The sequence below is a fragment of the Schistocerca americana genome, chromosome X, assembly GCF_021461395.2.
Source record: "Schistocerca americana isolate TAMUIC-IGC-003095 chromosome X, iqSchAmer2.1, whole genome shotgun sequence".
Taxonomy (NCBI): Eukaryota; Metazoa; Arthropoda; class Insecta; order Orthoptera; family Acrididae; genus Schistocerca; species Schistocerca americana.
In genome coordinates, this window is record NC_060130.1 from 578222865 (window position 1) to 578245868 (window position 23004).

Here is a 23004-nt window from a genome sequence, read left to right on the forward strand (position 1 = left end):
TTACATGATCCCTCCTCCCCCCGCAACCCCCAATCCCCCCTCCCCCTTCTCACTCACTCTCTCCCCCCCCCCCCCCCCCCAAACACACACACATACACGCTCGCGCATACACACAAATCTTCCTTCATTTCTACAGTGTACACTATCTGATCAAAAGTATCCGGACACCTGGCTGAAAATGACTTACAAGTTCGTGGCGCCCTCCATTGATAGTACTGGAATTCAATATGGTGTTGACCCACTCTTAGCCTTGATGACAGCTTCCATTCTCGCAGGCATACGTTCAATCAGGTGCTGAAAGATTTCTTGGGAAATGGCAGCCCATTCTTTACGGAGTGCTGCACGGAGGAGAGGTATCTATGTCTTTTGGTGAGGCCCGGCACGAAGTCGGCGCTTCAGAACATCCCAAAGGTGTTCTATAGGATTAAGGTCAGGACTCTGTGCAGGCCAGTGCATTACAGGGATGTTATTGTCGTGTAACCACTCCGCCACAGGCCTTGCATTATGAAGAGGTGCTCGATCGTGTTGAAAGATGCAGTCGCCATTCCCGAACTGCTCTTCAACAGTGGGAAGCAAGAAGGTGCTTAAAACATCAATGTAGGCCTGTGCTGTGATAGTGCGTTGCAAAACAACAAGGGGTGCAAGCCCCCTCCATGAAAAACACGACCACACCATAACACCACCGCCTCCGAATTTTACTGTTGGCGCTACACGCGCTGGCAGATGACGTTCACCGGGCATTCGTCATACCTACACCCTGCCAACGGATCGCCACATTGTGTACCGTGATTCGTCACTCCACACAACGTTTTTCCACTGTTCAATAGTCCAATGTTTACGCTCTTTACACCAAGCGAGGCGTCGTTTGGCATTGACCGCCGTGATGTGTGGCTTCCGAGCAGCCGCTCGACCATGAAACCCAAGTTTTCTCACCTCCCGTCTTACTGTCATAGTATTTGCAGTGGACCCTGATGAAGTTTGGAATTCCTGTGTAATGGTTTGGATAGATGTCTGCCTATTACGTATTCCGACCCTCTTCAACTGTCGGCTGTCTCTGTCAGTCAACAGACGAGGTCGGTCTGTACACTTTTGTGCTGTACGTGTCCCTTCACGTTTCCACTTCACTAGGCCTATCACATCGGGAACAGTGGACCTAGGAATGTTTAGGGGTGCAGAAATCTTGCGTACAGACGTCTGACACAACTGATATTCAATCATCTGACCACGTTCGAAGTCCGTGAGTTCCACGGTGCGCCCCATTCTGATCTTTCACGATGTGTAATGACTACTGAGGTCGCAGATATGGAGTACCTAGCAGTAGGTGGCAGGAAACTGCACCTAATATAAAAAACGTATGTTTTTGGGGTGTCCGGATACTTTTGATCACATAGTGTATGTGTGTGAGGGTGGGTGGTAGTGTGGGTGGGTAGTCATGGTCATAAGATGATGAGGTCCCCTACTCCGAGCAGCGTAGTGGACGATGCGGGAGACCCGCACCGCCGACAAGGCAAGGTCCTAGCGGAGGTGGTTTGCCATTGCCTTCCTCCGACCGTAATGGGAATGACTGATGATGATGAAAACGCCACAACAGCACCCAGTCATCTCTAGGCAGAGAAAATCCCGGACCCCGCCGGGAATCGAACCCGTGCGCGGGAAGCGAGAACGCTACTGCAAGACCACGAGCTGCGGACCGTGGTAATCTTATCCTAATATAAAATGTCACCATACCTGCCTGTGCAGAGACCTTTATCAAATTCTAAGGGGTTAATTTCTTCTTCTTTGAACAAGAAATCCACTAAAACATCTCTGGCCTACCACTCTGTCAACATTGCAAGCTGTCGCATACGTCTATATTACTACAGAGACAGCGGAAAAGTTATCCTTGTGCTGGGAACTGAATCAGATAACCAGTCGTACAGTGCGTTCGTTCAACCGATTCCTGCTCAGAGAAATTTTCGGAAGAATCGTCCTTTACCACAGTGTCGTCTGTCCCTGTTTTATTTACATTACTTTTACAAAATAATATACTTTAACCGAAAAAATTGTAACGAACATTCTTCAGCATAGTTCCTGGACTGACGGATTCATTATCATCATCAGCAGCAGCAACCACTTGATAGTCACTGATAGTTACAGACCTCTTCCAGATACATTACGAACATCCTCTGTGTTAAGCCAGAACGAAGGAACTGTCTGTTAGTATTCCATTACTAACATCAGATGTGCTATACTTACTGTCTACTTACTGAGTACTGCTACTCTTGGAAATAACATTAATTTTTAGAATTTTTTAGATGACAAACAATAATACTTTCCCACACTCCATTAATCAAAGATGGTATCCAATTTCCACGTTATCTGCAATATATTTTACTTCCTTCCTTTTAAGTACCTAAATTTTCTGACTCCAGTGCTATTCCACTGCTCTTCAAGGTCCAGTGCGATGCTTACCGCGTGGTACATAAGTAGTTAAAGAAATTACACATATTAACTTGGCTAAAGCTACTGAAATAACAGAGGGCAAGCTGAATCACTTTCAAAAGGAGTATCAGCACAGGACCTTTTACAGACTACATTCTGGCAGAATTAACCTCGAATAACCCAAAGAAACGTAAATTGGAAAATAACGGCTCCCTACGAAGCGTCTCGCAGATGATTGACATTTTCGTTTCGTTAGTGTCAAAAGTAAGGTTTATTCACTGTGAGTCCCCCTGACATCAGAAGACATCACCTGATGCTGAAGAAATGCAAAAATTAGTTTATTTTATTAGGGTTGTCCTTCTCTTCTGATGCAGAAAGGAAGGAAATTTAGTTACTGGGAAGCTTTAATCACATACAGAAATCATTGAGCAACTTCTCAAAATATTTTCAGAACTGAGGCACTTGCTTTCCCGTAGAATCGACTGACTCATAAAAGTCAGCGTCTGGGGCTTGGAACCAGTATGTGATAGCCGTTATCATCCCCTGTGTGAAAATGTCGAGTGACATGGACTTCGTCGGGTGTACGAAAAGATGGAAATAAATGCGAGCAAAAACAAGAATACAGTATAGATGGTCAGATTATTTACCCGATGAACGCAAATACGATATGCGCAGAGCCATATGAGGGCGAGCTGTGTTGATAATCTGCGCATTTGCACTGAGCGTCCTGCTTCTCGTGTTCTGACGATATGTTACAGCTACTGCGATCGGATTATCAGCCTAAAATGGTCGTTGAGTTCAATAACCATGAAGCGGTGATTATACATAACGCGCTGCTGCGTCTGTTCCACGAAGTCGTCATCGATGAGGGACGAACGCCCATTGCGCATTCCATAGAGCACTTTCTGCTGATCTTCCAAAACTTTGATGTATTCTTAAGACATCATGTCCTTGCTCATTATATCCATCTAACACACTAGAAAGAAATGACGATATATTCATATCGGTGGTAGATTCTGTACGTTCCACACTAATTTCGCAGTTTGCGGCAGATGTACAGTCAAAGCTGCCGCTTTAAGCCCTTACAACGAGGAGGCTGGGATCGATTGTGATGTGACAGCTATTTTTCTAGTCCATTCCGCCCCCTTCAACCCGATTTAATCAAAACATTGAAAACACAATTTACATACGACCCGAACCTCCAATTTTTGAGGTATTGCCAATGACATTTTGGTGCAGTGAACTGTCTATATTATTAGCCACCAAAATAATTTAAATTTACACAATACTTCATTTGAAGCGTAATACACGTCATAACTCTAACACACAGCTTCTCCGATACCATGGGAATGACAACATCAGCCACTGGAATAAAAGCAGTGGTCTCAGCTGAAGTGGAATGTTTTTGGCAGTAGCATTTGCGTGGGTGTCGTTGTGGTGAGAGTCTTGGGAGATGCTATAGCAAAATACAAATGTGTCGTTTTCGCCTTGGGTGAAGGTGGCAACACTGACTCACAAGGGCAGTCATTCAGTGCATCGATATCACTTTATTTTTAAACAGAAGAAAAATCGAGAAAGATTATTCGAAGTGTTTGTTTATTATTTAGTAACCTAACACATCACCTCAAACATACATATGAAAGCGTAGATTGGCACCCTGACAACGAACGGCTTCAAGCTAAGTATATCCACAGGAGTCGTCGATTTGGGAACCCACCTTATTAGCGGGGGCGCGAGTTAATGAAAATTAAAATAAACTAAAATTAGACTTGAAGCTACACTGAGCTAACAAACGTGAAGGGATAGTGTTTGCCGTATATACAGATGGCGATAGTATCATGTACACAAGGTATGAAAGGGCAATGCATTGGCGAATCTTGACATTTGTACTCAGGTGGTTCACGTGAAAAAGTTTCCGACGTGATTATGGTCACACGACTGGAATTAATAGACTTTGAAAGCGGTATGTTAGTTGGAGCTAGCCACATGGGACGTTTCACTTCGGACATCGTTGGGGAAGTCAACATTCCGAGATACACAGCGTCAAAAGTCTGCCGAGAATATCAGATTTCAGGTACTACCCCTCACCACGGACAGTGCAGTGACCGACGGCCTTCACTTAACGATCGAGAGCAGTGGCGTTTTCGTAGAGTTGTCAGTGCTTACAGACAAGCAGTACTGCGTGAAATAATAGCCGAAATCAATGTGGGACATACGATGAACGTATCCGTTGGGACAGTGTGTCGAAATGTGGCGTTAGTGGGCTATGGCAGCAAACGACCGACGCGACTGGCTTTGCTAACAGCAGAACTCCGCCAGCAGCGCCGATCCAGGGCTCGGTACCATATCGGTTGAACCCTAGACTACTGCAGAACCGTGGCCTGGTCAAGTGAGTCCCGATTTCGGTTGGTAAGATCTGATGGTATTGTTTGAGCGAGGCGCAGACTCCACGAAGCTATGGACCCAAGTTGTCAAGAAGGCACTGTGTAATCTGTTGGTGGCTCCATAATGGTGTGGGCTGTGTTCACATGGAATGGTCTGGATCCTCTGTTGCAACTGAACCGATCATTAGCTATATTCGGCTACTTGGAAATATTTTGCAGCCATTCATGGACTTCATGTTCTCAGACAACGACGGAAATTTTATAGACGGCAATGCACAATGTCACTAGGCACAATTGTTCGCGATTGGTTTGAAGAACACTCTGGACAGTTTGGGCGAATGGTTTGACCAACCAGATCGCCCGACGTGAATCCCATCGAACAGTTATGGGACATAATCGAGAGATCGGTTCGTGCACAAAATCCTTCACCGGCAACATTTTCGCAGTTATGGACGGCTGTAAACGCAGCATGGCTCAGTATTTCTGCAGGGGACGTCCAACGACTTACTGAGTACACGTCATGTAGAGTTGCTACACCACGCCGGGCAAAAGGAGGTTCGACATGGTATTAGGAGGCAGCTCAGTGTATTATGAAGATGATAGTTGATGATAATAATTACGTGTAGGTGGGCGGCGGGTGCCCCTGGGCGACGCAGGGCAAGACGAACATCTGCTCGCGGCGCGCCTGGACGGAGAGGGCGCGCTCCGAGAAGCGCGGGCTCTGCACGCCGCTCGGCTCCACCACGGTGATGCGCGCCTCGGCGCTGAATACTGTGGTGTAAGTGGCGCCAGACAGCCGGTGCGTCACGCGGCACTCGAAGCGCGAGAACGCGTCCTCCGCGTTCACCGCCATCACCAGTAGCTCCCCAGACGGCATCATGTGCACCTTGCCGTCTGCAACAAACGAGCACAACCATAAATGACTCCACACAATTCTTGGTGTCCCATCTGGTTTTATCTTCGGGGAAGAAGCAAACATGAAAAAATAAAAAAGCGTCGGAAGTCCTTTCACAGTGCTCACATCTTACACGCAACATACAGTGCTCCCAACCTTCAGCATAAAATTTTAGGGATGGCAGACAACCTTATACTGATTAGTTTAGTTATTTTTTGTTATTTGCTGCTCTAACAGCAGCGATATTTACAGTACTTGGATTCGGCCTGTTTATGCAAACAACAAAATCTTCTTGTGTTACATATTTGTCCAGACTCGTTGCAGTATGCGGCGGCGCTGTGTAAATAACAATTTCTTTTATTTTCTGAGATTTATATATTACTTGCTCTATATAAATAGTGGAGTTCTAGCACGTGCCCTTCATGCAGGAAACGTGATTCACTTTCTAGCTGTACAACATTATACTCAATTACATACAAATTTAAGATTCATTCTTCACCTACACGTTTCATTCACTCCAACACTCAGTCTGACAGCATAACAAGGGTATTTCACGAGGGGACTTTAAGAAGTAAGTAACACATTCCTATGGCAGACGAAGTAACATTTACTGAATGTTGCACTACGCTTCAAAGTGACACAGATAAGTGGTAGTATTTTCAGCATAGTCACCAAGTCCCTGCAAACTATGATCGGAACGTTCTACCAATTCTTCAATTCCTCGACGATAGGAATCCGCTCCTTGGTCACAGAATCATTCGAGACGTGCTGTGTGAGCATTCTCATTCTTGGAAAATCTCTTTCATCCGAGATATTCTTTCAGCTTGTCGAAAAGGTGGAAATCGCATGGGGCAACACCTGCACTTTCAGATCAGCATCACCCTCGTCTATGCGGCCTTCATCAAATTGTTGGCATCATTTGAGTATGTCTGGACGCGACATTGCATTTGGTCCCTATACCGTATAATTTCATGGTGAATCTGGGTGCAATTTAGTCGTTTTGCCCACAAGAAGCGTACTGTTTCGCGTACTTTAAATTCGGAGTAGGTTTCCAGTTGGTACGCCATTTCAGTCCCACACAGTGATGTACCTGTTATCTCTAATGCAGGAGAACTATGTCTGCAGGAAATTCGGAACATGTATTTTCTTCTGACAGTCCGCGACTCTTGTTCAGCAAAGGTCTTTGAATGACCCGACATGTGTAATTTACTTTCCCTGCGTATTAACTAAAAACAACAGCAAACGAAAATGAGTTCTCCAAAATATCTATTATATGGGAAAATGTGCATTTGTTGTTAATAGTTGTCTTATGACCGTTTGTCTGTAAATTATTTAACTACACTACTCGTCATTAAAATTACTACACAACGAAAATGACGTCCTACAGACGCGAAATTTAACAGACAGGAAGAAGATGCTGTGATATGCAAATGATTAGCTTTTCAGAGCATTCACACAATCTTGGCGCCGGTGGTGACACCTACAACGTGCTGACATGAGGAAAGTTTCCAACCCATTTCTCTTACACAAACAGCAATTGAACGGCGTTGCCTGGTGAAACGTTGTTGTGATGCCTCGTGTAAGGAGGAGAAATGCCTACCATCACGTTTCTGACTTTGATAAAGGTCGGATTGTAGCCTACCGCGATTGCGGTTTATCGTATCGCGACACTGCTGCTCGCGTTGGTCGAGATCCAATGACTGTTAGCAGAATATTGAACCGGTGGGTTCAGGAGGGTAACACGGTACGCCGTTCTGGATCCCAATGGCCTCGTATCACTAGCAGTCGAAATGACAGGCATCTTATCCGCATGGCTGTAACGGATCGGGCAGCCACGTCTCGATCCCTGAGTCAACAGATGGGGACGTTTGCAAGACAACAATCATCTGCGCGAACAGTTCGACGACGTTTGCAGCAGCATGGACTATCAGCTCGAAGACCATGGCTGCGGTTACCCTTGACGCTGCATCACAGACAGGAGCGCCTGCGATCGTGTACTCAACGACGAACCTGGGTGCACGGATGGCGAAACGTCATTTTTTCGGATGAATCCAGGTTCTGTTTACAGCATCATGATGGTCGCATCCGTGTTTGGCGACATCGCGGTGAACGCACATTGGAAGCGTGTATTCCACGCCGCCATACTGGCGTATCACCTGGCGTGATGGTATGGGGTGCCATTGGTTACACGTCTCGGTCACCTCTTGTTCTCATTGACGGCACTTTGAACAGTGGACGCTACATTTCAGATGTGTTAGGACTCGTGGCTCTACCCTTCATTCGATCCCTGCGAAACCCTACATTTCAGCAGGATAATGCACGACCGCATGTTGCAGGTTCTGTACGGGCCTTTCTGGATAAAGAAAATGTTCGACTGCTGCCCTGGCCAGCACATTCTCCAGATCTCTCACCAACTGAAAACGTCTGGTCAGTGGTGGCCGAGCAACTGGCTCGTCACAATACGCCAGTCATTACTCTTGATGAACTGTGGTATCGTGTTGCAGCTGCATGGGCAGCTGTACCTGTACACGCCATCCAAGCTCTGTTTGACTCAATGCCCAGGCGTATCGAGGCCGTTATTACGGCCAGAGTTGGTTGTTCTGGGTACTGTTTTCTAAGGATATATGCACCCAAATTCCGTGAAAATGTAATCACATGTCAGTTCTTGTATAATATATTTGTCCAATGAATACCCGTTAATCATCTGCATTTTTTCTTGGTGTAGCAATTTTAATGGCTAGTAGTGTTCAAAATGGTTCAAATGGCTGTGAGCACTATGGGACTCAACTGCTGCGGTCATCAGTCCCCTAGAACTTAGAACTAATTAAACCTAACTAACCTAAGGACATCACACACATCCATGCCCGAGGTAGGATTCGAACCTGCGACCGTAGCAGCAGCGCGGCTCCGGACTGGAGCGCCTAGAACCGCACGACCACCGCGGCTGGCGCCAATAGTGTAGTTTCATTTATGAAACGTATGCAGTATTACACACTGTCCAGTCATATTAATATGACCACCTGTCAAAAGCATGAAAAATCACCTTCTGCAGGACAGGCCGCTGCCAGACATGCAGGATTGTGGAGCCATGATGACTGCATTACTGTAGCCAGCTGCGCTAGGTTCTTCGGTTGAGGATCCATGGCGTGATTGAACGTGATCCCAGAGATCGTAAATTGGGTTTAAATCCTGGGAGTCTGATGGCCAGAGGAGTGCCGTAGACTCATTGTTGGTGCTCTTCGAACTTCGCAAGTTTACTGCGAACTGCGTGACGCATTGCATTGTCCTACTGATAGATGCTCTGGTGCCGTGGGAAAAGAAAATGCATATAAGGGTAGATTTGGCCCCAAAGGATAGATGCATAATTGTGTCGATCCATTGTGGCTTCCAGAATGACGAGATTACCCAGGGAATGCCACGAAAACATTCCCCAGACCGTAATGCTCCCTCTTCTGGTCTGGATCCTTCCGACGATTGTTGGAGGGTGTTTGCTTTGATACGTTTGACAGTGTACACACCAACGGCAATTTGTCATCCGAAAACGCCACCTATCGCCACTCAGTAGACGTCCAGTTGCCGTACTGGCGTGGAAATTTCAGCCTTCGTTACCAGTGAACAGCTGAGGAGACACCGTTGGTGGCGCCTCGGTTCATCTGGACAGTCAGCTGCTCAACAGCTGCACATATATTCGTCCGCACACATCTAGGGGTCGTTCACCCCTGCTGTCTACGTCTCGTTGTGCACCGCAGTTGATCGGCGCAGGTTTTAGATAGCGTCGTTTTGCTATGCGCGATATGCTTTAACCACGGCGGCACGCGAACAGTTTACAAACATAGCCTTTTCGGAAGTGCTTCCACCCTTGGCCCGAAAGACAACGATTATACTCTCGCTCCAAGGCTTGTTCTGAACATATAGCCCCTATTGGTCTACTGAGTGTAGTATATTACCCAAAGTTACTACCTGCCGTTTTTGATCTGTTATAGTAAGTACTATGGACTTCTAGGGATATTGGTTTTCTTCGTGGGTGCCATAAAGAGATATTAATAGTAATATAAACTCATATGGGCCTACTGCCTATCAGGTAGGGCCACGGGTCACTTAAAGCGTTCAGCTGCTTCATTATGCCGTCCTAATCTTTGTTTGCTGATGATTATGTCTTCTGATACAGCTTCGCTGCGTGTTCCTGAAATCGCGAGAGTACAATTGGTATCTTCGCTGCCTTGCGGGACATTTTGTGGTACGTGGAAAATGCGCCGAAACGCTTTGTTCTGGAGGCACTGCAATTTCGCTATATGTGTGTTGGCAGCTGTCCGCTCACTGGGCAGGCATGGTCTATGATAGTGCGGATGAGCGCTCTGTGAATTCGAAGACCACACTTAACCGACAATTTGGAGCGTTCATTCAGCAGGGAATAAAGAGCTCGGAGCGCAGGTGACGCCTCCTTCCACGTGTCGTCGACATGATGGTTTCAGGTCAACTGCCGGTCAAGGGTGGCTCCCAGGTACTTGGGTTTTGGTGCCCAAGGAATGAGGGTGTCCACTACCACACGCTAGTACTGTATGGCTCTTAGCAACATGAAAATGAATTTTTCAGTTAGAAGACCATTCCTCAATGTCACGGGAGGTAGCTTGGAGACGGCAATGAACCGCCACCGGACTTCCGTGACGACATTCAGGGCAGTGTCGTCAGCGTAGATATATTTTGCAACTCGAGGTGAGGTAGGTAAGTTATCAGTGTAAACACTGTATAGGACAGGGCCCAACACCCAGCCCTGCGCGACTCCAGCAAGGACACAGCGTCTCGCAGAGGCGGTATTCCAATTCGCACAACGATGGTCCTACCCTCCAGATAACTAGCAAGTAAATGCACCAAGTGGCTCGACAAGCCGTACATGAAATACTTGTGTTTTTCCCGTGTCTCCCGACTAGCTTTATATACTCTCCACTGATAGTGCTGCCACTTGCCGTCTGTGAGTAGTTACTGCACGTTGACATCGAACATAGCCGGCGTGACATTAATGTGACTGGACCGTGTGTGAGTGCATCAGGCAGCGACTCCTAATGAAAGACTGATAATTTCGAATTTTAAGTAAATTTATTTATCTCAACAGTCTTTAATGTTATGAACTTGTGATGTGAATGGTGATCTATAGTTGTTATCTGAAATTGTTGTGTAAAGTTTTATTACTACCTGTGTACTAGATTAGACAAAGTTAATCTAGTCTGATTGAGTACTCGTTATGTACTCGCACAGCAGCATGCCATATGTTATAAGCATAGTGAGGGAACAGTTTACTAGGAAGACGTCTGCGCGCAATCGAGTGACAGATAATTATGTTGATTCTTAGTGAGTGATTAAATAACGCTATGCCACAGGGACCTATGTACAATCAAGGCTGCAGTCTTCTTATTGCTTTAAGAAATGAAATAATTTCTAACTCGGCTGCAATTAGGCACTGAAATAATTTCAGTGACGAGAAGCGAAAATTTGTGCCGCACCGAGTCTCGAACCCCAGTCTCCAGCTTCTCGCTAAGGGTTGCCTTGACCGCTTCGGCTATCCGGACTCAACCCGCGGCCGCCCCAGATATCCTTCTAGTCGCACACTACTGACGTAGCGGCACCTGTTCACTACATCAGTTAACTGATAACGTACAAAACTTAGTGAGTTGCACTCAAAACTCGTGATACCAGTTGAGGAGCTACTTCGGCCAGGAGTAGGGGCTTCAGGTCACGAAAACTGACAACGGCCAGGAGAGCGGTGTGTTGACCCTATGACGCTCCATTTCTGAATCCTCCAAGCACTCATCGTTAAAAGTCGTCACTACTCGGAACACTTCATGTCGACTGCTTTCTGTTTCAGACTGCCGCAACCTTCAATGACCCCAAAGTTGTTGCACTGACGATGTGAAGCTCTATTGTCTGAGCAAGCGGATGATTAATTGATTAATAAGGTAGATAACAGCCTTAATTTAATTTCATATTCCTTGCTGGAAATACACTACTGTCCATTAACATTGCTACACCAAGAAGAAATGCAGATGATAAACGAGTATTCATTGGACAAATATATTATACTAGAACTGGCATGTGATTACATTTTCACGCAATTTGGGTGCACAGATCCTGAGAAGTCAATACCGAGAACAACCACCTCTGGCCGTAATAACGGCCTTGATACGCCTGGGCACTGAGTCAAACAGAACTTGGATGGCGTGTACAGGTACAGCTGCCCATGCAGCTTCAACACGATACCACAGTTCATCAAGAGTAATGACTGGCGTATTGTGACGAGCCAGTTGCTCGGCCACCACTGACCAGACGTTTTCAGTTGGTGAGAGATCTGGAGAATGTGCTGGCCAGGGAAGCAGTCGAACATTTTCTGTATCCAGGAAGGCCCGTACAGGACCTGCAACATGCGGTCGTACATTATCCTACTGAAATGTAGGGTTTCGCAGGGATCGAATGAAGGGTAGAGCCACGGGTCGAAACACATCTGAAATGTAACGTCCACTCTTCAAAGTGCCGTCAATGCGAACAAGAGGTGACCGAGACTGTAACCAATGGCACCCCATACCATCACGCCAGGTGATACGCCAGTATGGCGATGACGAATACTCGCTTCTAATGTGCGTTCAACGCGATGTTGCCAGACACCGATGCGACCATCATGATACTGTAAACACAACTTGGATTTATCCGAAAAAATGACGTTTTGCCATTCGTGCACCCAGGTTCGTCGTTGAGTACACGATCGCAGGCGCTCCTGTCTGTGATGCAGCGTCAAGGGTAACCGCAGCCATGGTCTCCGAGCTGATAGTCCATGCTGCTGCAAACGTTGTCGAACTGTTCGTGCAGATGATTGTTGTCTTGCAAACGTCCCCATCTGTTGACTCAGGGATCGAGACGTGGCTGCCAGATCCGTTACAGCCATGCGGATAAGATGCCTGTCATTTCGACTGCTAGTGATACGAGGCCATTGGGATCCAGAACGGCGTTCCGTATTACCCTCCTGAACCCACCGATTCCATGTTCTGCTAACAGTCATTGGATCTCGACCAGCGCGAGCAGCAATGTCGCGATACGATAAACCGCAATCGTGATAGGCTACAATCCGACCTTTATAAATGTCGGAAACGTGATGGTCACATTTCTCCTCCTTACACGAGGCATCACAACAACGTTTCACCAGGCAACGCCGTTCAACTGCTGTTTGTGTATGAGAAATGGGTTGGAAACTTTCCCCATGTCAGCACGTTGTAGGTGTCGCTACTGGCGCCAACCTTGTGTGAATGCTCTGAAAAGCTAATCATTTGTGTATCACAGCATCTTATTCCTGTCGGTTAAATTTCGCGTCTGTAGGACGTCATCTTCGTGGTGTAGCAATTTTAATGGCCAGTAGTGTAACTATCGCATTTCAAGGAGACGGTCTTTGCAATGTGCATTCACTGATCCGTGTTACTTCCGCGTGAAATTAAATAGCTCAGCAGCTGATCAGTACGAGTCGCGCACGCCCTTGAGTTGTCAGTTCTGGAAGCGAACGGTAAAACATCCCCCCTTTCACGTCCTCTAAGATCAGAGTGGCCGCACTACTTACACGTCTGTACCTAAGGTAATTTGCCAACTTTACATAGCTCACAGCCGAATTCATAACTTCAATTAAAATTAAGAAACACGTCATAAAATATTGGTGTCTCTGTAAGTATTTTTGTCTGTTACTGAACAGGAAAACTGCACCCTTAAGAAACTCTTAACGTTAGCTGACATTTTTGGATTCGTCTGTCTGTTGCTAGGTGCATATTATTATAAAAAGTGGATGAGAACCGTGGGCCGCACGAGTGTTTGATTCCAGCCGCATGCGAGCCCCGGGCCGCAGCTTCACGACCGCTGCACTAGAGGGTGGAAAAACGAACACTTAAATCTTTCCGTGCGAGCTGTGATTTCTCTTATTTTACTACAATGATAGTTTTTCTCTATGTAGGTTGGTGTCAAAGAAGATTTTCGCATTCGGAGGAGAACGTCGGAGATTGAAATTTCGTTCAAATGGCTCTGAGCACTATGGGACTCAACTGCTGTGGTCATCAGTCCCCTAGTACTTAGAACTACTTAAACCTAACTAACCTATGGACATCACACACACCCATGTCCGAGGCAGGATTCGATCCTGCGACCGTAGCAGCAGCGCGGCTCCGGACTGGAGCGCCTAGAACCGCACGGATTGAAATTTCGTGAAAAGATCTTGTTTTAATGATAATCACCCCAATTCGCGTATCATATCCATGTCACTCTCTCCCCTATTTAACTATAATACAAAACGAGCTGCCCTTCTCTAACCTTTTTCGATATCGTCTGTCAATCCTAACTGATGCGGATCCCACACCGTAAAGCAATACTCCTGCAGGGGCGGACAAGGGTAATGTAAGCTGTCTGTTTAGTAGATCTGTTACATTTTCTAAGTTTTCTTCCAAAAAATCGCAGTCTTTGATTTGATTTCCCCAGAAACTTATTTACTTGATCGTTCCAATGTAATTTATTCGTACCTATAGTCCCTAAGTATTTTTCTGAGTTCACAGCCTTTAGATTTGTGTGATTTATCGTGTAGCCCTAACCGAAATTTGGCAGATTCCTTTTAGCAATCACATGGATGACTTCAAACTTTTCATTATTTAGAGTCAATTGTCACTTTTTGCACCATACGGATATCTTGTCTAAGCCATTTTGCAATTGTTTTTGATCTTTTCATAACTTTACCAGACGGAAAATGACAGCGTCATGTGTAAACAATCAGAGAGGGCTACTCAGATTGTTTCATAAATCGTTAATACACAGTAGGAACTGCAGACGGCCTATAACACTTCCTTGGGGAACGTCGGATATTTCTTCTGTTTACTCGCTGGCGTTCCGTCAGTTACCACGAACTGTGACCTTCCCGACAGGAAATCACGAATCCAGTCGCACAACGATACTCTAGAGGCACGCGATTTAATTACAAGCCGCTTATGATGAATGGTATTAGAAGCATTTTGGAAGTCTAGAAATATGTAATCAGTTTTCAGATCCTCTTTTTGCAGCTCTCATTTTTTCGTGAGAATAAAGACCTTGTTGTGATTCACAAAAACGTTATTTTCTGAACTCGTCCTATGTGTCATTAATGTTCGAACACAGTATATCGTCGCCAGTAATATGGCTTTGTAATTCTTCGAATTATACTTCCTTTCTTGATTATTGGTGTGACTTGGGCAACTTTTCTGTCTTTAGATACAGATCTGGTATGATTGTTAAGTACAGAGCTATTACTGTATATCAGAATACTCAAACAGGAATGTAATTAGTATGCAGTCTGAACCGGATCATGTAGCTGGATCTCTAAAGATTATTTCGAAACGCGTTCTTCAGGAACATAGTAAACACACTCCAATTTCATAAGATCTTATCAAAGAAAAAGCGAGATTTTTCTATAAAGAAATTATGAAAAAAGACGATTTCTGCGTAAGTGCCGGATGGCTTGATAAGCTTAAAAAAAGTCTTGGTATCCGCGTCCTAAACACAACAGGAGAAAAACTCTTTTGATTTCGAAGCTGTAGAGCCGAGAAAACAAAATTTCAAGAATTTTTTGGAAGAGTTAAATATAAGGCGGAAGAAAGCGGATTCTTCTGGAGACTTTTGTCCAGCAAAAAATTCGTCCACAAAGCAGAGGCACGTGCTCGTTGCAGAAAAATGTCTATGGATAGACTCACATTTATATTATTCTCTAATGCTAGTGGAACGTACAAACTTGAGCTGCTTGTCATAGGAAAATCAAAAAATTCTAGGACGTGCAAAAATGCTATACATCTACCACTCAAATGTAAACACAAAAAAAAGCTTCGATGACACGGAATTTGTTCTGTGAGTGGTTTCACGAGGAGTTCGTGCTATCGGTCAAAAAGTTCCTCAAGAAGCAAAATTTGCCACAGAAACCCTTGTTGGTGTTGGATAACTGCTCAAAAATGGCTCTGAGCACTATGCGACTTAACTTCTGAGGTCATCAGTGGCCTAGAACTTAGAACTAATCAAACCTAACTAACCTAAGGACGTCACACACATCCATGCCCGAGGCAGGATTCGAACCTGCGACCGTAGCGGTCGCTCGGTTCCAGACTGTAGCGCCTAGAACCGCATGGCCACTCCGGCCGGCTGGATAACTGCCCTGACCTTCAAAGCCCTTTAGTCCGCAGCTCGTGGTCGTGCGGTAGCTTTCTCGCTTCCCGCGCCCGGGTTCCCGGGTTCGATTCCCGGCGGGGTCAGCGATTTTCCCTGCCTCGTGATGACTGGGTGTTGTGTGATGTCCTTAGGTTAGTTAGGTTTAAGTAGTTCTAAGTTCTAGGGGACTGATGACCATAGATGTTAAGTCCCATAGTGCTCAGAGCCATTTGAACAATTTTTTTTATCAAAGACCTCACTGTTACACATCAATGGATTCGTCTAGATAGTCACTATCAGCAAATGAGTACCAGACTATGGCATCCCATTTAAAAAAAAAACAAAGTTGACCTTCATATCTCTTACCCGACCCCACCGGATGGGAGGGGGGGGGGGGGGGTAAGAAGAAGAAGAATTATGGCCTCCATTGTCCCATGCAACATATGTCCCACAAACTTTTCATCTACTATTATACTTTCGGAGTTATTCTAGGTGGCAATAGTTAGTGACTCGCCCTGTATATTATCAGTAGGGTAGAGTGTTGTACCTAGAGGATAATGTACCTAGCCCCACACGATGTTTCTTGGTTGATACTTCAGTCTAGTGGGCGATGTTAGAATCACATGAAGGAACGCGCACAAGAGACCGTCATAAGCAGTTTCCGCCGATTTATACAGTTTTTGTTATTGTTGGACATGAGCTTGTGTTTTGGGCGTTCTACATATATTGCCGTATAATATATTTTAGCTGTGCACTAGGAAGATATTGTTAATTTTTCATGTACAGATTTTAATGGCGAACAAAATCCTGTATATTTTAGAACTGCTTATATAACATGTGGACAATTAAGCCATACGTCGTCGGTTGTGCACTATCTTGTACCTCGAAGCAGAAAAAAAGGCCTTCTCCATGAAAAATGTGATATTTGCAAATTATCTGAGTATCTTCAATGTCTTAACAATTTTACTTGTCTTGAAATGGAAATCTGTATTAGTTTCCAATAGCTTCTGTTTTAAAATGTAATAACTTGTAACTGGATTTTGATAACACTCTAGCTTAATTTTATTTCATTTATTGACTACTAATGTGTAGTGGAGTTATAATGCAACAGTAGGCTATTAAATACAGTACTGACAAGATTTTATTCATCGCAACGCTTTTAAATGTCAATCGAATATTTTTTTCCTAGGAACATGACCGTGGTATACCTTGCAACATGTTTTCACATTTGTAAAAACTTTAATTTTCCGGAGTAATTTTTGTACCTTCAGAAAAAGACTGCACCGCATAAAAAAAGTAATTAGAAACAGAATAAGAACTACATTAAATTTCAATTACTAGGCTGACTAGAGGCGAAATTCTTAAAAGTGTACCAAGATACAACACTGTCCCCGATTTTATAAACTGAAGTACTAATTAATGACTATATCAAAATCAAGAATTAAAAACCAAACTCGATAACACAAAACCAGGTACTATATGAAAAGAAAACCAAAGACGAGTAAGCTAATGAACAAAACCCCGCCATCAATCCAATCGCTTTGTGAGTGTCCTGGAAGAGACTTGATTTCTGCTCAGACGCCTGCTGCACACTATAATGAAACATCTTAGCATGTTAAAACTGTGTGACGGACAGGGCCGTGATATGCGCTCAGGGAACTTCGTTGATTAGAGGACTGACTCAGATTGAAAATGATCTGTTTCGAGTGCCGGTCACTGTTTCAAATTTACAATCCAGGAATTAACAAAATATTCTCTTTATTTTTATTGTGTACCTGAAGAAAGAAACAGTTGCTTATGTCAAAGAATTTCAAACGTCTTTGATAGACAGTGTACATTTCTTACTTTGAGATTCTGATGATATAAATACCTTTGCTAGTGTCTTTTTAATAATGTGCCATTTCATTACAGCCCACATGTGATGAAAGTAGCTCTTTATCAAAGTGTAATACCTAGTGTCGTCTTGTGCAGCTTCCACAACAGCATGGAATCCGTTGGAACGCGCTTGTGGGAAGCAAGAGACTGAGTTTAATATAATTAGGCTCTGCCACACAAAGACCGACTGCCCGCCCGCAGCGGAAAAGCCATAATCACATTTCATGTCCGGCACACCGTTACGCGCATTAGGACGTACCAGCTGAGTTAATTTCATTGAAGCGTCCCCGCCTAGCATACACTGAATGAAGCACGCACTGCACAGCAGCATAAGCCGTACAAGGCAGCAGCGCCAGTGTACATCATTCTTTGCGTGCTGGTCCGGAACATGCATAAACACGCACCTTTCACTAGTAGCTTTGGCTAATCATTTTGTCAAACATAAGCATAGAATAGCTGTCATTGTAAAGTTTTTGATTTAAATTTGCTATTTACTGTAAACGAAAGCGTTTTAGGCTGCTGTTTTTAAAAGAAACACTGTAGTGTACTGTATCAAAAACCGCTGACTGCCTCCACTACACAATACGATCCAAGCTGACTGAAGTAACTTAGTGACTGATCTTGATCTGGATTCCCAAACTGTACTCTCGTTAGGAATAATCGCTCAGTAGCAAAATTTTAACATACGTCTACGCGAAAAATCAGCGTGAGGAGGATATGATGAACTTTGAGCACGAGGACCCTATGGAATTTGAAAGGCTTAACACAGCGGTTAATAATTAATTCTCAGTTACGTTACATTCACGAGACAAAAATCGTGCATTCTATTCAGCCTAGGAAATAGGAAGAACCTCACTTACAGAAAGTTGAGTTTTTAACACGAGCAGCTTGACGTTGTTTCCAACTAGTCGCTCTTGTTCTCTTTTTCTTCAATTGTCTTAAATGATTCCAGGAAAAATCAGAATATCAATAGCCAAGTAAGAGGCTACGAACATGTTTATTTAGATAAGGCTCGGTAGGGAGATTCCGTAATGCTTGTCAAATCCGAGCTCTTCCATGTCTGATAATTTTACTGCAGACATATGATAAACCAGTTGTTTGAAAAACGTCGCTTAGTAGAAATATGGGAAATTAGCGTCGTAATTACAGGAAGGTCGTAAACGAGTTAATATTTCTTTCTCCAGAATGTTTGGAAGTTTGCTCTCATCAACGATGAAATTACTACATGGGAAATACCATTGCCCTGAATGTATTGTACAATGGCACTGGAAATACAAGGAACAGCAGGTTCAGACTGGACAAGCATACGGAAATGATTCGAACTGTCTTTATGTAAGGAACCACTCCACAATTCGCCTTAAGAGGTTTACGGGAATCACCTGAATAGCTGCTCATGCTGAATGCACTGGTAAATTTTCTGATATTCAGAAACAAATAAAAAACAAATGAACTACAACGGAGAATGACAATCTTCACACATGACGCTTGCTTATGTTGCAGCACCTGCAAACACAAGTCGTCGACGTCTTGCTCATGTCTGTGGAATCTGAGTGATGGCACGATCTCATCTTAAAAATGAACAAAAGATGTTTGCCAAGGAGGCGGCTCAGCTGCAAAACAAACGGACGTCCCGAGCTGGGTAGATAAAGAACGAGAAGAAACGGCAAGTCTGATGTCCGAACAGCTTAGGAGCTAAGCTCATGAGAGCAAACTGCGAAGGAGACGAAGGAAGACGAGGATAGCAAGATGCATTTCTTTAACCATATTAACTTTTATTCCATGAACTATGATATGGTGTGTGGTTAAGAGTGGGTACAATTCGATTTATTTACGCTGTTCTTAAAGAAATTTCCCATATAAATAAAATGTCTGACATACCGCATAAGTGTTTTTAAATTTGGATTCAAGATGTTTCTCCTTAACATTTCGTTCTACATCGTAGAGGAATTTTCGAGTAGAGATAATTAATAAAAAAAACTGTAACTGGCCAGTATTTACCCATGCAAGTATATTTATTAATTTTTGATTTTATTTTTTTAATTGTATATACATGTGTTATGTTTGTTCTGTTGACATAGCATTCATCGTAAATCTGCCCTGTGGAATAGTAACTAACTAATTATAACTAAATAACTAATTTACTCACAAACAGTGCGAAAAACATACCGTTTGCAATATTTGCGACAGTCGCGCGGTGTTCATGCGTGGCTAGTTAGTTATATTGTCTGATAATTTTTTTTGAAGGCATGTTCCAAGAACTTTAAAATGAGCGTTCAACATAACGTACGCCTCATTTTTTGTTGAATCTCCGTCTGTAGTCTGCTGAGCATGTCTGTGACTTGTGGGTCAAAAAAGCCCACCATTGCTGGCGCAGTTATTTGAACGTATGACGATAAGCAAATCTTTCCCTCCATTAGTGCTCAGTTTCAGGATTTATCGGCAGCATATTTCCAGCATTCAAGTCTTTCTGCCACCTACTTAATTTATGTGTAGGCGCTATATGGTTCAAATGGCTCTGAGCACTATGGGACTTAACTTCTGAGGTCATCAGTCCCCTAGAACTTAGAACTACTTAAACCTAACCAACCTAAGGACATCACACACATCCATGCCCGAGGCAGGATTTGAACCTGCGACCGGAGCGGTCGCGCGGTTCCAGACTGTAGCGCCTAGAACCGCCCGGCCGGCTGTAGGCGCTATACTTCGCATCTTTTATCATTTATATCATGCAGACAAAAAGATGCTCTCGTAAACTATTGCTTTCGTAAGGAAGCTAAACTAACAGTACATCATTTTAAATGAAGGTACTATATTTTCTGACAAGACAGTCCTGTTAAGATGGTCAGTTAGACATGAATCGCTCTTAACGGTCATTAAAAGCATTCGATCGGCGTCACTGATTATGAATGACTTGTCACTGATTATGTGTTTCAATAATTCATGTATTTTCATCTAGTAAAGCACAACTGCATACGTTTAAAGTCCGTTATGAAGGCAAATTTTTTTACAAATATTGCACAGTCCCATAAAAAAGACCATCTCATACTAGACCATGTTTTCTACGGACGATACTTACATAATCCAACAATAATATATGTTTTGAACGACAGGAAAAGTATGATGCTCTCCTACTGCAAGTATTCATACAGTGTTCATTATGATCATCATTATCCGTCTACTACAGCAGATTTGGATCTATCTGTCAAAAAATCTGCAGTCGATTCGCATTCCTGATCAGATACTGTACAAGCTTGGAACTTATTAATCAAACCGTAGTGCAGAATATCCTATATCATGTCAATTACTGACTAAAAGCGTCCATGTCTGTCTGCAGTGTTTCACAAAAGAGTAACTTGACCATTATATTTAATGCAATTTATGCAAGAGCTCGTACAATGAGGGATAATTACTTTCAAATATCAGTTCTGTCACAATATCAATATACACTATCCCATCAAAAGTATCTGGTCACCGCTATGCAATGCGTAACTGACGACTATATATAACGAGAGGCGGACCCGCCGGTATAAAAGGAGGCGGGGAGGATTGTGGTGTCAGTAGAGATAAAGTAACAGCAGAGTAGTTAGATCAGGAGAGATCAGTGACTTCGAACATGGTTTAGTCATTCGATTTCACTTGAGTAACAGATCCATCAGGACATTTCAACCCTTCTAAAACTGCCCAAGTCGACTGCTGGTGACGTTACTGTGAAGTGGAAACGTGAAGGCACAACCAAAGCTAAACCAAGACCAGCCACTGACGGATAGGCACTGTCGAACATTGCAGTGTGTAGTTGTAAAAAATCGCATGAAATCAGCGGAAGGAATCGCTTGTGAGATCCAAAGTGCTGCCCCAAGTCCAACTAGCACAATGGCTGTACGTAAAAAGTTAAAAAGAACGGGATATGGTAGTCGAGCAGCTCCTAGTAAGCCAATGCTAAGCGACACTCGGGATTAAAGAGCGAAGCCATTGGACAGTGGATGATCGGAAACGAGTGATTTGTAATGAATCACACTATACTCTGAGACAATGCCGAGAACGGCTTTGGGTTTGGCGAATCCTTGAGAACATCATGTGTAGTGACAAAAGTGAAGTACAGAGGAGGTAGTGTTACGGTTTGGGGGAGTTTTTCGTGGTTAGGGTGTAGTCCTCTTATTCCGCTTAAGAAAACACCCAATTCAGAAGGACATGAACACACTACAGTACTGTATGCTGCATACAGCAGAGGAACAGTTCGAAGACCATGACTGTATGTACCAGCCTGATAATGCACCCTGTTATAAAACATTATTTGTGAGGCAATGGTTTGTGGACTATTACAGCCCTGAAAAAGACTGGCCTACCAGGAACCCCAACCTGAACCCAAGGGAACACTTTTGGGATGACTTAGAACGTCGGCTTCGCTCCAGACTCAGCGTCTAACATCACTATCTTCTCCGGTTTCGGCTGTCGAGGAAGTATGAGCTGCTATTCGTTCGCATACTTTCATACACCTCACTGTAAGCGGCCCAGCAAAGTTCAAGCTGTCATGAATGCGAAGATTGCACACGTCCCATATTTCTGACAATTAATGTGTGTCCATGTCTCCGGACAGTTTTGATCAGATATTGTATTATTATTCGTTTTGAAGATGAAAAGCTTCATAAAACTGGATGAGACAGTTTTGTGGTAAGGCACAAGATTAAAAAAATATATTATGGCGCCTTTTGAGTCACAAGAACTGCATTCTGGAACCGTCCGTAATGACTTCGTTATCGCCTGTAGATAAGACTCTTCCTCGTCCTCTTCCGCCTCGTATTTGTGAGAAGCCATTTCAGTTACCAGTTCAGTCAAAAATGGTTCAAATGGCTCTGAGCACTATGGGACTTAACTGCTGAGGTCATCAGTCCCCTAGGACTTAGAACTACTTAAACCTAACTAACCTAAGGACATCACACACAACCATGCCCGAGGCAGGATTCGAACCTGCGACCGTAGCGGTCGCGCGGTTCCAGACTGCAGCGCCTAGAACCGCTCGGCCACTCCAGCCGGCCAGTTCAGTCAGCCTCACTTAGTATTTTACTGTTTTTTACTACATCATACCATGGTGGTTTAGGGGACAGCAGCTAAACGTAGCAGCGTACCTGGGAGTGAGGAGGTTTGTGATTTTATATCAGTTTTAACTCTCTGTCAGTAGTATAATAGCTATTATTTGTAGTCCCACCCCATACACGATCCAACATAGTGACGAGACAAAGTATATCCTACAAC

At 44.0% G+C, this 23004-nt stretch overlaps 1 protein-coding gene across 1 annotated transcript in view; it reads right to left on the minus strand.

Annotated features, from left to right (window-relative positions):
* LOC124556186 (Down syndrome cell adhesion molecule-like protein Dscam2) overlaps positions 1-23004 on the minus strand; it is a 604696-nt gene that overhangs the window by 514847 nt on the left and 66845 nt on the right. The window contains exon 2 of the mRNA XM_047130181.1: positions 5426-5699. Coding sequence (XP_046986137.1) covers positions 5426-5699 — 274 coding nt within the window. The remainder of the gene's footprint in view (positions 1-5425; positions 5700-23004) is intronic.